At 57.6% G+C, this 14,389-nt stretch overlaps 1 protein-coding gene across 3 annotated transcripts in view; it reads right to left on the bottom strand.

Moving 5' to 3' along the window:
* The window catches only part of PFKP (phosphofructokinase, platelet), a 45,638-nt gene that overhangs the window by 18,511 nt on the left and 12,738 nt on the right, over positions 1-14,389 (bottom strand). For all 3 annotated transcript variants that reach the window (XM_049624504.1, XM_049624512.1, XM_049624495.1), the window contains exons 3-5: positions 4,476-4,553; positions 1,268-1,457; positions 173-338 (exon numbers count right to left, since the gene is read on the bottom strand). In XM_049624504.1, coding sequence (XP_049480461.1) covers positions 173-338; positions 1,268-1,457; positions 4,476-4,553 — 434 coding nt within the window. The remainder of the gene's footprint in view (positions 1-172; positions 339-1,267; positions 1,458-4,475; positions 4,554-14,389) is intronic.

The raw sequence follows: 14,389 nt of genomic DNA, 5'->3' as shown, positions 1-14,389 counted from the left end.
CCCACCAGGGGACCTCCCGGGGTCGGGACTGAGGTCCACACCGCAGCCCAGAACGCCCATCTGGGGACCTCCCGGGTCGGGACTGAGGTCCACACTGCAGCACAGGACGCCCACCAGGGGACCTCCCGGGGCTGGCAGCCCGTCCCAGCCGAGCGCCCGCTCCCCAGCTCACCTCTGGGCGGTGGTCATGATGGCGTCCACGACCTCGATAATCCTGTGCAAGGCGGAGTCAGTGCCGATGGTCATGTCAGTGCCGCAGAAGTCGTTGTCGATGGAGCCAACCATGCCCACGACGTTGAGGTAGGCATGCTTCTGCACCTCCTCCCTGTCGATGTCGCCTGCGTGGGACACAGACCGCAGGCCCTGAACACGGGCCGCCGCCGTCCCCACAGGCACACGGCCAGCGAGAAGCGGGGCGTCCCGGGGAGACAAAGCCGCCACTCCGCCCCGGTTTCCCACATGTCGTTGTGTTTTCTGAACAAGCTCAGTCTGCGCCCTGAGGGCACGGCAGCCAGCCTGCGGCCGGGAGATGTCACCAGCCGGGCACAGGGGCTCAGCGCAGAAAGAGAAGGGGGAGCACGCTGCGTCCGGCTTTAGTAAAACCCGACCTCTCTCCGTCGGCGGCCTCGGGCAGGCGTCCCTCCGTGTGAGGGGGGGTCACTCGCAGAGACCCGGGAGCTTAGGGACGCTGCGCGTGCTCCCGCGGATTTCTCACCGACGTGGGGGGCGGTGGTGGGGACCCGCTTCCGGGTCTCGGGAGAGAGCTGCCGAGGGGGGCGCGGGCAGGGACTCGGCGGTGACCCCCCTGTGCCTCCAGAGCCTGCTGTGGGCCCGAGTGCAGCGGGCGGCAGGTGCCGCGGGACCTGACGGCCGCCCTCCCATCCACGGACAGACGGCGCAGACTTGGGGCCCCTGCTCCTGCCAGCTTCCCACCCGTCAGAAGGGGCTGTCCCTTGAGGCCATGAGCTGCCGCGGGCCGTGTCGGATGCCAAGCCTCACCTCCGCATCAGCACCCTTCCAAGGTACGGGCCGCGGAACACAGAAGGTCCTCCGCTACAAGTCACCTCAAGTCTCGCAACAAGGCAGACACCGGGGGGCCCCCGGCAGAGCCGGACGCACGGGGTGGTGGACACCCGCACCCTCACCTCCAAACGCCCCGCGACAGTCAGCCGGGCGGACGCCTGAGTTCAGAGCGCTCCGACGGGAACGGCAAATGAACGGAGGGAACAGAAAACCCCCCGGGGGACAGGCGGGCGCACAGACGTACCATTTTCGGCCAGCTCTTTGAGCAGCCCGCTCCACTCCTTCCGGAAGATGTTGGCCCCGGTGAGACTTCCGTCCCCGCCGATCACACACAGGTTGGTGATGCCCCGCTGAACCAGGTTCCCGGCGGCTTTCAGCCGACCCTCCCGGGTGCGGAAGGCCTTGCAGCGAGCACTGCCTATGATGGTGCCTCCCTGGAAAGAAACCAGACCACGTGTCCGTGCCTTCTCCCCGCAGGAGCTGACACGGGGCGTTACCAGCGCGTCAGTGAACACGCAGAGAACGCAGGAGCCCGCAAGATAACCCAGCCGTCCCCAGGCCGGGGCTGAAGCAGGACGGCGGGGGCGGCCACGCCCCCCACCCACCGAGCCTCCCACGGGCGGGCGCGGGCCAGCAGCTGTGACCGGAGAATGGGCACGGCCAGCCGCCCGGGCACCAAGGCCCCCGTTCTCCTGGAGCTCCCCATGCGGGCAGAATAGAAACCTGTGAGCCAAAGACATTTGTGTCTTAACATCTCCCCCCGCTCCCCCCGCCCTTTTTTAAAGGCTAAGTCGTCAGAAAACTTCAGTTGGATCACCCACATTTCCAGGAGAGACAAGTCAGGGCTTTTCACACTTGGTCTCTCAAAACTGAAAGACCCCTAGTCACGAGTTAAAAGAAAGCAGGGGCGCCTAGGGGGGTTCAGTCTGTGAAGCGTCCGACTTCGGCTCAGGGCATGATCTCACGGTTCGTGAGTTCGAGCCCCGCGTCGGGTTCTGTGCTGACAGCTCGGAGTCTGGAGCCTGCCTTGGATTCTGTGCCTCCCTCTCTCTCTGCCCCACCCCTGCTCACGCTCTGTCTCTGTCTCTCAAAAATAAACATTAAAAAAAAATTAAAGAAATAAAAAATAAATAAAAGAAAGCAGGATTTCTTTACATACATCTTGAATTCACTTATAACACCTCCATTTGCACACAATCCTTCACGTACGGGCTCAGTTCATAAGGCACAGTGCTCTGCACCCCAAGGAGCCCGTGCGACTGACGGGAAGTATGGCGGAGACAGAGGCACGGTGTGGCCCAGCAAAGGTGAGCCGGGGCGGAAGGTGCTGGGCAAGGACAAAGAGGGACTGGTCACTCTGATGTGACCGAGAGCGACTCGAGGGTCCTGGGATTGCTGACAACTGGAGGTCAAGCGGGCACAGCCCATAAACACCGAGGGGCTCGCGGGGCCTCAGGAGCTAAGCCACGACTGAGGATCGCCAACGAGTCGCCCTCCGCGCCCCGCACAGCCCCGCCTGGGTTCCTATCTCCCTGGGCGGTCGCGGCACCAGACCGGAAATGGTCCTGTCACACGTGGGTTTGCTGCCTGGAATTCAGAAGACGCGTCCTCATTTTTTGCAAATAGCGTTCTAAGTGCTGACGGCTGTAAAAGTCCCTCCGGCCTGTTTCCGGGGAGGGCAGAGGATAGGACCTACGAGTGTGTAACCAGCCTTACAACGTACACCCGGCGATCCTCTCCCCACCGGGGGCCACGGAGATGTAACGCACCTAGAGCGTGATATAAGTTGGGGTGCACAGCGTGCTGATTTGATACATGCACGTGTTGCGAAGGGATCGCCACGAGAAGGCTCACTGACCTGCTTATCCGTTCACGTTCGCTTTCTTTTGTGGTGAGAGCGTTTAATATCTACTCTTGGCAACTTTCAGTATCATATCATACAGCGTTGTTAAGAGTTTTTAAGGCCTAGGACACGGTGATTCAACACACATCTACACCGTGAAATGATCGCCATAACCAAGTTCATTAACACCTCCATCACCTCCGTAACCTCTGTGCGTGCGCGTGTGTGTTGAGGACGAAGATTTACTCCCTTAGCAACTCTCGAGTGTACAAAACAGAATCATTAAGCGTAGCCACCACGCTGTACGTTAGGTCTGGAGGTTACTCACCCCCAACCTGGGAGTCTGTGCCCTTGGACCAGCGACTCCCCGTTTCCCCCACCCCCAGCCCTGGGCAGCCACTGCTCTGCTCTGTTTCTGCGGGTTCAGCTTTTCTAGATCTCACCTGCACGTGAGACCGTACGGACGTTGTCTGGGTCTGACTCAGCCCCCCTCAGCACAACACCCCGAGGTCCGCCCGTGCTGTCCCGAGTTGCGGGACTTCCTTCCTCCCTTACGGTGAATACGTTCCGCTCACAGTCAGACACCATCTACTCCGTCCGTCCTTCTGTCGCACGAGCACCCTCAGCGAGAGTCTATCAGTCTGGTTTCTTTCTACTGAAAAACGCTCAACGTGAGCGACACGTTAACGTGTCCATTTCAACAGGCCGGAACCACCAGTAAAGACCCGTGTTGTGAAATCCATTCTTTCCCTGCCATCCATTTTCCACCGGTTCGGGCCTTCACGGAGCTACGGTGTTTGGGGAATTCATCAGGCACGAGACATCCGGGCAGGCTCCGTTTGCGTTCTGGGTCGGCACCTGTCTTGCCTACAGCAGCACGGTCCCACGGCTGTGCACAACCAAAGCCAGCAGCCACATCTGGCTCAGCCCGGCACAGGGAGCTGTGTTCCCACTGAATCCCGCAGCCCTCGGAGGCCGCCGGCGGGGATCGTTCCCAGGCCCGGTGACTCTCGAAAAGCCAGCAGGCGCCAACAAGCTGAAGCTGCCTCAACATTAATCCGGCCTTAAAAAACCAGGAACAGGGGCGCCTGGGTGGTTCAGTCGGTTAAGCGTCCGACTTCAGCCAGGTCACGATCTCGCGGTCCGTGAGTCCGTGAGTTCGAGCCCCACGTCGGGCTCTGTGCTGACCGCTCAGAGCCTGGAGCCTGCTTCGGATTCTGTGTCTCCCTCTCTCTGACCCTCCCCTGTTCATGCTCTGTCTCTCCCTGTCTCGAAAATAAATAAAATGTTAAAAAAAAAAAATTAAAAAAACAAACAAACCAGAAACAAACCCGAAATCCACGACAAGGTCCACAAGTGAACCCCCGCTGTCACGCGTGACTCTCCAGTGCAAGAATAATCCTCTGCTGGCACGATGCAAAGTGTGTTAAAAAGTTCAATTAAGCCACCGATTGAGGATGTGTCCCTACCACAGAAGTGGACCAGGATGGTAATGCCAGCCGGCACGTTAACGCGCCTCCGGCATCACCGGAGCCGAAGGACCAAAGCTTTCCCACTACAAGAGTGACCTACTTTGGAGACACAGGGAGCATGGGAAGTGAGCACATACCACTTGCAGAATGCTGGAGACGCTTTCCCAGTTGGCTTCCACGATGTTACTGCCGCCATCAACCATGCCTTGGTAACCCTGCGGAAAGAGGGTGGACATCCTCGTAAAAAAAAAAAAAAAACACTGGGTTCAACTCTACTGAGACAGCAGATCCACCTGTACATCCTGTGAAAAAGTAAGGCGAGGAGTGAGGAAGGACTCTGAGCCCCTAGGACCCCGGCGGCTCCGAGCAGGGCGCCACCCGTGCTGCTTCTAGGCGGCAAATGTGCACAAAAGCTTCCTCAGTCTAACCCCCAACAAATGGGAACTTCTTGCCAGACTCGTCCGGGGCCCTACGGGGACTAAGCCAGTTTGCCTGTCACCTGACAGCTCCACGCAGGCTGAAAGGGGAGATACTTCCCCTAACACTGATCGTAACGTGACAAACTCACGTGCAAACAGTGATGTCAATCGCTGCGCGTGCAAGAAAGCATTCCTGTCTGGGCCTCAGTTTCCCCGGGCCGCTATCCATGCCGCTCTCGACACACACACCGTCCCGTGTTCGGCTTCTGAAAAGCACGGCTGAGGATCACCGCAGCCATCGGTCCGCCTCACCCTGTGCTTAGCTGCATCTGACTCGCCGGAGGGGGCGGTGAGCCAGCACGGGGCGGGGCGGGGGGGGGGGGGGGCAAGGCGCCCGAGGACCAGGACCTTCCGGCTCTAAGGGCATCTCGCTTTTCCCCAGAGACGGCACAAGGTCGAGGAAGACAGACACACCCGTTTACATCTTTACCGCCCAGACTCTCTCCCCAGGACACTTAACCTTAAAAAGGAACAGGCACTAAGCACTTTGAAAGTTGATCATAATAGATGGTTATGGTGGATTCGTATCTCCTACCCTCGTGGAGGTCAAGAGGAAGGAAAAAAATAAGGATTTTTTCAAAACGAAATGGCCCACCGAGTAGAGACCATGTGTGAAAGTTAATCAACAGGGCAGGAGCCTTTACGGGCAATCACTGCGTGAACCTGTGCTTACGAGTACAGATTCCCGTCAAAAATATGTTCCCGTATGATGTAACGTTCGGTGTTAATACACTGTATCGTAATAATATATGATATACGTTAACATATTATATCGTATACCATGGCATACGATACATTACTGTTATTTTACATCCTGAAACATCGTATTATAGAACTTATTATTTCTGTGTTACACAGCGAGAATACATTCATGATGTATGTCTATAAATTATACAGAATGAACCTGCCTTCAACCTCTCTTTGTTCTATTTCACTCCAGACCACCTCTCTCTTTCCTGTTTGTCACACACATAACACCAGGCTATCAACACACACCTGTGTCTGTGTATATATGTTTATAGGCTATACAGATACACATTGTAGGTAACATGTAATATGTTGTGTACAACATACAACCATATACATTTACAAAATAGCAATATAATTACAATCATAAATATAGCAAATACATACTTTATATGTTACACAGAACATACGTTGTATGTAATCTATTATAGTCACATAATGTTTTACACCATATAGTATACGAACATCTAAACATACATATACCCATGCATGTGTCACAGTCTGGTGTTCTGTGTGACAAACAGCAGAGGGACAAATGGAATGGACTAAAGTGGGGCAGAGGAGCCATGAGCAGATTCGCCTTGGAGCTGGCGGGCCTCCCCCACGCCTCCTGTACTGAGGACGTGACCCCTGGGCTCAGGCTCCCCACAGCCCCCCAGAATAGGCCGTCTTCATGGGGCAGCGACAAAGCCTACCGGGTGTGCGTTTTTAGCCCTGTCCATATAACGTATGGGGCCGCCGAGGATGTCTGTGGAGGGTGACGTGGGCCAGGCCCGGCCCCTGGAGGGGGGGGCTCCTGAGAGGTGTGAGTTGTGCTGTGCCAGCTGTGAGTCACCAGCCACACACGCTGCCCCGGGACCAATGCAAAGGCAGGCCCTCCCTGCTTCTAAGGGACTCCCAGGGACAGTGAGCAGCGTGTTACAAACAGGTAGAGAGACGGGCAGCTAGACGGTAGACAGACAGACGACAGACAGAGAGCAGGGAGCAGACGCAGAGGGAGGGAGCCCCCGGCCTCAGGACTGCCTGTCACCGAGCCCTGCCAACTAACTCCCCAGTTTCTGCTAAGAACTCCCCCCCCCCCACCCCCCGTCACCCTGCACGCACCACACGCCATGCCATTCCTCAGATACGGGAACAGCATTCAACGTCCGTGGCGGTGCCGGCTTTCCGAGCTCCGTTCTCTGAAGCCTGGGATGCAGGGACACAGCACGTGTCACAGGACACAGGCCTGCGCTGAACTGGACCCAGCGCACAGCACGATGCTTCAGCCCCAAACCCGCGCGCGGGCCTGACGACGAGAGAAAACATCTTCAACGAGGCCAGAACGGCAGGTGTAAACCAGGGCCGTCCCGCGCACGGCAGGGTGACGTGCGCTACCCCTCGGCAAAACCCAGAAAGCCAACACCCCGCTCCCCCACTCCGACGGCCGCCAGAGTCATGCCGGCACCCTCCGTCCTGAGGTCACCAAGGACACCCAGGGGAAGGGGCCGCCCCGGGCGCCCCAGTGCCGGCGAGGACGCGGAGGCCGGGGCAGTGTTCCCAGCTTGTCGAGGGCTGTCTCCGCTGCACCTGGCTGGCGGCACGGACCCCTGGACAGTTCGGGCAACTCGTGTGCCCTGCACGGCGCCTCTGTGGGGAATGCAAAAGTTCCCTCTGCCTGTATTGTCACCGCTCAGCCTTAAACACTGACTCAACAAAAACATTTCCGAATCCCTTTGCTCCTGGAGTAGGAACGTGGGAAATCCTCCTAGAAAACATGACACACATTTGGAAAGGCAGAATATCCTCCTAAGACGGTTTATTTCGCGCGGCACGGCTGTCTATGGGAAAGGAAGCACCCGTGGGCTGGGCCGGAGGAAGTGACTGGCAGGGGTGGGGGGCTCGGGCACATCTGACCGCAGTTTTAAGCCGTCCTTCGCTTCCCAGGAAGACGTGACTAAACCAAGAAGGCCGGTTTTACACAAACGTACCATAATTTACAAGCTCGGACGAGCTATTTTCTACTGAAGCCTCTTTGGAGGTTTGAATGCCTATTCCAATACAGCCAAGAGCCCAAAATATGTTCTGCCATCCTCTTTGGAGTCTGACTTCAGAGCGAGTTCCATGACTCACACGGGAGTAAAGGCACGCAAAAGCTGGAACAACCGCACTGAGTTTTTACCCCAGAGTAACGCTCCCCGCCTGGCTGGCCCTCGTTTGCACGGTGTTGAGCCAGAGAGAGACCCTTCGCGGCTGCACCAAGTGTGACGACCTGTGGAGGCTTCAAGCAACACCTCTTGGTGACGTCTCCAAACGTGGCCCAGACTCTGAAGTCAGTTTGACCCCCTTGGAACCGTCCTGAGCAATGTCCAGGGAGGCCTGGGGGCCCAGTCTGTCCCCAGGACCCCGTGCTGCCTTCAGAGGTCACTCTGACCTGCATTTTTAGGCACCTGTTAAATCGGCTCTGCGAAGAGTCGGAACCAGTCCACGGTGGGTGGCTTCCTCTCACAAGAGACCTCATACTGCGTAATTTCTTTTAAATAAAGGCCCAGAAGGAAACCGGAGTCCCGTGCTATGGGAAGGACGCTTTGTGATTTAGAAGGCTCATGTTGGAGGCGTCCACCCTTCTCCTCAGCCAGACGACCTCCTTCCGGATCCCGTTTCTGGCATTTTTCGCCCAGCATCTCGCCGTCTGAGTGGCACACGTTCCAGCTACCAGCAGAAACACTGTAGCCAAGATCGCGACCGCGAAGTGTTTTCTAGATGTGACCACCGACACCAGAGACCTCTCCTGGGCTTCTGCCGCTTTGCGTAGATACGTGTTTTGGTTTCCCACTTTAGTCCTTGACAAACGAGAGCACGTCACCGACAGGACTTAACGGCAAGCACACAGAGGGGCGCTCTCGACCGCTGGAGGCTTTGGAGTCAGGAGATGCCATCCTGCTAAACCAGGTGGGCGTGAGACAGCGGCGGGCAAGGGTCCTTCACGGTGGTGCCTTCGAAGTCCAGGAACGTCGGCTGTTTTGCTACAGGAGATTCTGGGCGGACCCCCCGGTGACACAGCAGGTCCTCCCAGACCCAGCGCCCAGTTCACCGCCGCCCCCGCCCCGCCCCAACCCCAGGGCTCTTTGGGGCCTGGATGCTCCAGCCTAGCGGGCCTGAGAGCGCTCAGGGCACCGGGACCTCGGGGACGATGCCCCAGAGCCGCCTCCACACGTGTCCCGCCGAGCTGCAGTCAGACTCTCGAATTCTAAAATTGGTTAGAACAGGACGGGCCCCAGCGGAGCCCCACACAGTGTGCCTGTGGAAACCGGCCGGTCCACCATCGTGCTGCGTTAGCCCCCTGGCGTTATCGGATGTCTCCACACCGAAGCGGGTAACACAGAGTCCCAGGCCGGTCACAAAACCCACGGCCACAGCGGGTCACAGCAAATCAGCATGACACGGCCCCGCGGTGATAACGCAGGGCGGGGCAAAGGCCCGGAAGGAGATTATATTTCCGAGATTAAAACACTAAACTGGGAACCAGGGCAAGGTTGTGTCAAGCAGGACCAGCGTGTGGACGGTCCAAAGACGGGTCACGGAGCGGGCCCTCAGCGGGAGAGACGCTCAGCCCTATGCCCGTTACCTCTGTCATCCGGCTGCGTGCGGCCACAGGACCTTTGTGAACCCAGTAACCATGCGGACGGGCCTGCTGGAGCCGGGCAGCCGACCCCGCAAGTCATCTGCAAGGGACACACACTTGACTGCTCGTTCGGGCCATCCTACTACTGTTTTTAGACAGATGCTTTGTGGGTTAGTAGTTCTGACTCTAAGGAAGTTAAAATGTAGAAACAGTTAAGTGTCAAACCTGCAGGAGAAGAGAGTGTGGTGCTGGTCACCTGGCCTTCCCAGCACTCGGGGTGGAGAGTGGGGGGAGGCAGAGGCAGGGGCAGGGGTGGGGCGGGTCCGAGCAGGCCAGCACGCCCCCCAGAAGTCACCCTGGTCATCCTGGCCTGCTCGCCCCCCGTCAGGAGCACAGGGGGCACCCATGTCCCATCACACCCGGACGCCCCACGCCCAGCAGAGGAGGGCGGGTCAGGAGGGGACCGCTGCTGTCCCACCCGGCCTGGCTGGAAAGTGGGGGGTTGGGTGGTCACTGTCTTTCTGCCCCGAGCATGACATTTCTTGCTTAAAGACGGTGAACACAGGCAGCCCGTCAGAAGTCACGTGCCCCGTGGCAAACGGGGTTTCTGTTCGGAAGGGGAAAACGACACCACTCTGTGAACAGATTAAAGCTGGTTTATCAGGGTATTAAGTCAGCTCTGACGAGCAGGGTCTCGGCCTGCAGCCCAAGCCGGCCAGGCCAGGGTCACGGCTCTGACCTGGCCGAGGCCCCTCTCTCCAGGAAGTCTGACTACCGCGTCGACATCTTTTAACAAGAAGGTTGGCTGCTGAATGTGCCGGGAATCATTCCTGCCTTTATTCAGGGTTCAGAAGACCAGAGACGGGCCTGTGGGTATTTCCAGGTCTGTGTGCCCATGCCCAACTGGTAAGCGTTATCTCAGAGAGGAGAGACACCGGGCGCCTGGGGTGGGGGCTCTCAGTCCGCTGAGCGTCCACCTCTTGGTTTCGGCTCCGGTCATGATCCCAGGGTCGTGGGATCGAGCCCCGCGTCGGGCTGTGTGATGAGCAAGGAGCCTGCCTGGGATTCTGTCTCCCTCTGCCCCTCCCCAGCTCCCCGCCTCTCTCCGTAAAATAAAAAAATAAACACACGAAAAAGAGGAAAGACTTTTAAGTGAGTCATGTTTAAAGAGCTGTAATTTCTGTAAATCTGCAGAAAAACCTTCTGCTAATAGGATTTTGAGTCTGCAGATTATATGAGACAGATCTGGCCTCCTGTTTCTAGCAACCAAAGACAGGAGGAACAGAGGACTTAACGGCCCTCCTCAACCCCGGGACCGCGTCCTGGGCACAGTCCTGTGAAAACATGTGACGTGCTCGTCATCGCCGTCCCCGAACAGCTAGAGACACCTGTAGGTCTCTAAGGAAAAACCCGAGCCTGAAAGGAAAAGGAGAAAAAGCGACAACTGACTCACCAGGTGGAAAGAACGGGTTAATCGGCCACCCGCCCCCTCCTCCCCAGACGGTGCCCAAGGGCTCAGCACAACAGCACGTGGTCCTGGCCCGGATTTACAGCAGTCCCGGCTGCAGCCAGACAGAACAATCCGGGTGCCAGACCTGGAGCAGGACTGCCAGCGTTTTCCCATCAATACACTTCCCACAAACTTTCTGCTGAGGGAAAAAACCCAAAAACCCTTCCTTTATGTAACACTAACCCGTTTAACTCTTTAGGCGCGTGGGGAACCTCGAAAGCTCCAGTCAAGCTCCGGGGGGGGTGGGGGCGGGGGGCGATACACACCGACAGGCAGCTGGATAGACCGCTGAGTGAGGTTTTGGAGAAAGAAAACCAAACGTCTTGTAAATCTGAGCCCCAAGAGGTCTCGGACAGCCGTCCCCAACGGGGTGACTGTGCCCACCAGCACCACTGCCCACGTCTGGAGACACTTCTGTCACGACTGTGGGGAAGGGGGTGGTTCCAGCCGGTGCCCCCTGCCCGTCCCAGGGACGGTCACACTAGGTGGGCGGGTAAAGGATGAGCATTCTGCTGCCCAAATGAATTAGGAAAAAAACCAGCAGATTTCAGAGTCGGTTGGATTTCAAAGACAGGGTCCTTTACATGGTGACAAAGAGCTGATGGTACCTGAACGGATTCACTTCGATGACATGCTATCGGTTCCCAGTGCCAAGTCTGAGGGTGGGAGGCGACAGAGTTTTGAGTGAGCCCAGGACGGCCCCCCATGGGGACAGAAAGGACAGGCTGTTCCCTAGAACTCCTCTTTTGGGGGTGGGCGGGAGGGGTGTCACGAGAAGCAAGGTGTCTTCTCCAGACAGATGCCTTCGGTTCAAGGGAGCCCCTCTCCAGGCTGCCCCCGTTAGCTCCCCATCGCTGGGACTCACGGGCCGGCCGTTCCTGGGGCCGAGCCACAGACACTGCCCTCTGCTCTTGTCCCCGGCACCTTCTTCCCGAGGTGCCAGTCACCAGTAAAGCAGTTATTACACCACCCTGCACACAGACCCTCCCTGAAAGAAATGGGATCTGTTCAGACTCAGGACTCCGCGCTGCCCATCTGCGGGGAGGGGCGGGATGCCAGGCTCGCCCAGCCGACAGGACCCCCACCCACCCCACCCCTTCAGGGAGGGCACCAAGAATACGGCCCAAAAAGTGGTCGGGACGAAAGCGGGCAGCGGAGCCCATGATGGGGAGAAGAAGTCTGGTTCCCTGTGTCAAGACTCTTCCAGAGAAAACCCAAGATGCTCTTCTCCCAAGGAACCCACGTTCCTGGGGGCGGGCATAGCTGATGTGCCCCAAGGCGATTCCTGAACTGGGGACACCGTGAAGTCTGGTGGTAGAGATCTCATCTGACTATCCCATCTCAATACCCCCAAGACACAGGGCCAGTGACGACAAACAAAACCACAACAGAACTCTTAAACCGGACAAGGATTAATGCTGACAGTTACTAGGCCGGATTCAACACCCAAAGGTTTGGCATGCACGCGGCCACCAGGCCCACCCCACGCCCTCCGCCTGTTGACCTGGGCAGCGTGGACATTCGGGGCCAGATAACTAACTCCCTGTTGTGGCCGCTGTTCTGGGCACCGCAGGGAGCTGAGTGGCATCCCTGGTCCCCAGGCACCACATGCCTGGAGCCCTAATAACGTCACAGCCACAAAATGTCTGCAGACATCAGCGTCCCCGGGGGTAGTAGGTCCCATCCCCGTCACCGGCCGGATGGGGGACTGGGGCTTTCTCCCCAGCTCTGCCCGTGACGAAAAGACACAGAAAAAGCAAAGTCTCTTTTTTTGAAAGACACACACCAGTCAGTTTCTTCAACCATGAAATAACGGAAATGACTTCCTTCCCCTCCCTCCAGCACCCGCAGTCACCCTCCAGACCCAGTGGCCGCTGGTGACAGAGCTGGAGCCTGGAGAACCCCCACAGCGTCCCCAGCGAGGGGGACAAACACTGTGGGGCCCGCGTGCTGCACGCCCAGAGTCCAGGCAGAATCGTCTGCACCAAATCGAAAACACGCTGTCGGTCACAAGAGCCCCCAGCAGGCAGGGGAGGGGGGGTGGGGTCCTGGCTGGAGCTCCAAGGCAGAGGGAGCCCCTCCCCAGGGTGAAATGGAACCAAATGGAAAGGCAGAGGGCATCTGTGCGCGTGCACGCGGTCCCCTGCAGCAGCAGGAACACACGCGGGCAGCTGTAGCAAGCTAAACATCCATCGGGGGGCGGGGTCTGTCCACACCAGCGCCCCGGCCCAGGGCCAACGCCCACGGGGGTGACGTGACCCCGAAGGCACCCCAGACAACAGTCTGGAAATGCTTGGATTGGGCCCATCCTTTTCACAGCGCCCAAATCGGAGAGACGCAAACCCCAGAGCCACAGAGCCGCAGCTCGGAAGAGCAAAGCCAAGAACGGGGCAAAAAAAACACCTTTCTAGCAAACAATACACAAACTGTTATCCAGCCCGACGAGCAAAGGCTTGTGACCCGCCCCTTCCCAGAAGGAGGAGAGCCCGGGCCAGCTCTGGGGGGCCAGGGCAGGGTGGGGGGGAGGTCAGGGCCTGGAGCCAGTTTCAGGAACCACTGTGGCAAAATACCGCCCCCCCCCCCGCCACCGTCCCTGCTGCACGGGCCATCCCGTCGGCGCCCTGTGCTGGGATCGCGGTAATCACACAGAACACCTAATGGCTTCACACACCATCACGGGTCTCCTGTGTCAGGACATTTGAAAAGTGGGGTGTGACCTGACTGGTTCAGTCGCACGGGACAGGACATTTGAAAAGTGGGGTGTCACCGGTCGCACGGGAGAGGAATGATCCCGCAAACGAGGGGTCACGTAAATGGGAGTCCCCAGTGGTGGGATATCGCAGAAGTGTGGAGAGGGATCGTGGCGGAAAACACTGCACAAAATATATTTGCTGTAGTTTTTTTTTAATTTTAAATGTTTATTTTTGAGAGAAAGAGAGAGAGCGTGAGCAGGAGAGGGGCAGAGAGAGAGGGAGACACAGAATCGAAAGCAGGTTCCAGGCTCTGAGCTGTCAGCATTGAGCCTGACATGGGGTTCGAACCTATGAGCTGTGAGATCATGACCCGAGGCGAAGTTGGACGCTTCACCGACGGAGCCCCACCAGGCGCCCCCTATTTGCTGTAGTTTTTATAACATTCAGATCCCCTTCTAGACTTTCACATACGGTCTTGGGGAGGATCAGAATAAAAGACGAATGTGCTCTCCTCTTTCCGTGTTTTCCACTTTGTTAGGTTTCATAAATTTAAAACCTAAATAGAGATTATTTTTCCCTCATAGTTTTTGACGTAAATGCCCTGGTCCAAACTACACGGGTGCCTCCCCTCCAAACCTCGCCTACCGCTAAGTGGTCAGCCCCTGGAAAGTGGGACATCACAGCCCGTGGCCCCCGGCTCACCTCAGACTCTTCATTTGAAGTTGGTACGTAAAGGGTTGTCGGGGAGGTGGTCTGGGTTTCCCGGTGATGACACAAAGCTCAAAGTGGCCTCTTTCTCCCAGTTACCTCAATGTTTATTTGCGTTCAGCCCCATAATGAGTGACAGATCACTTCCGTAAGGAAGGAGGGCTGCAGACAAATACGGTCATCCCACGGGGCCAGCAGGTAGACACGAAGCGGCATTTTGCGCCCCGTGTCCTCTCCCCCAGCCCCTCACCCCTGGCACAAACCTCACAGACCTGCACCCAGACCAGGAGTGCGACCTCCCCCCTCCCTG

Source organism: Panthera uncia, chromosome B4, assembly GCF_023721935.1.
Source record: "Panthera uncia isolate 11264 chromosome B4, Puncia_PCG_1.0, whole genome shotgun sequence".
Taxonomy (NCBI): domain Eukaryota; kingdom Metazoa; phylum Chordata; class Mammalia; order Carnivora; family Felidae; genus Panthera; species Panthera uncia.
Note: the sequence above shows the minus strand (reverse complement) of the source record. Positions and strands in the feature narration are given on the sequence as shown.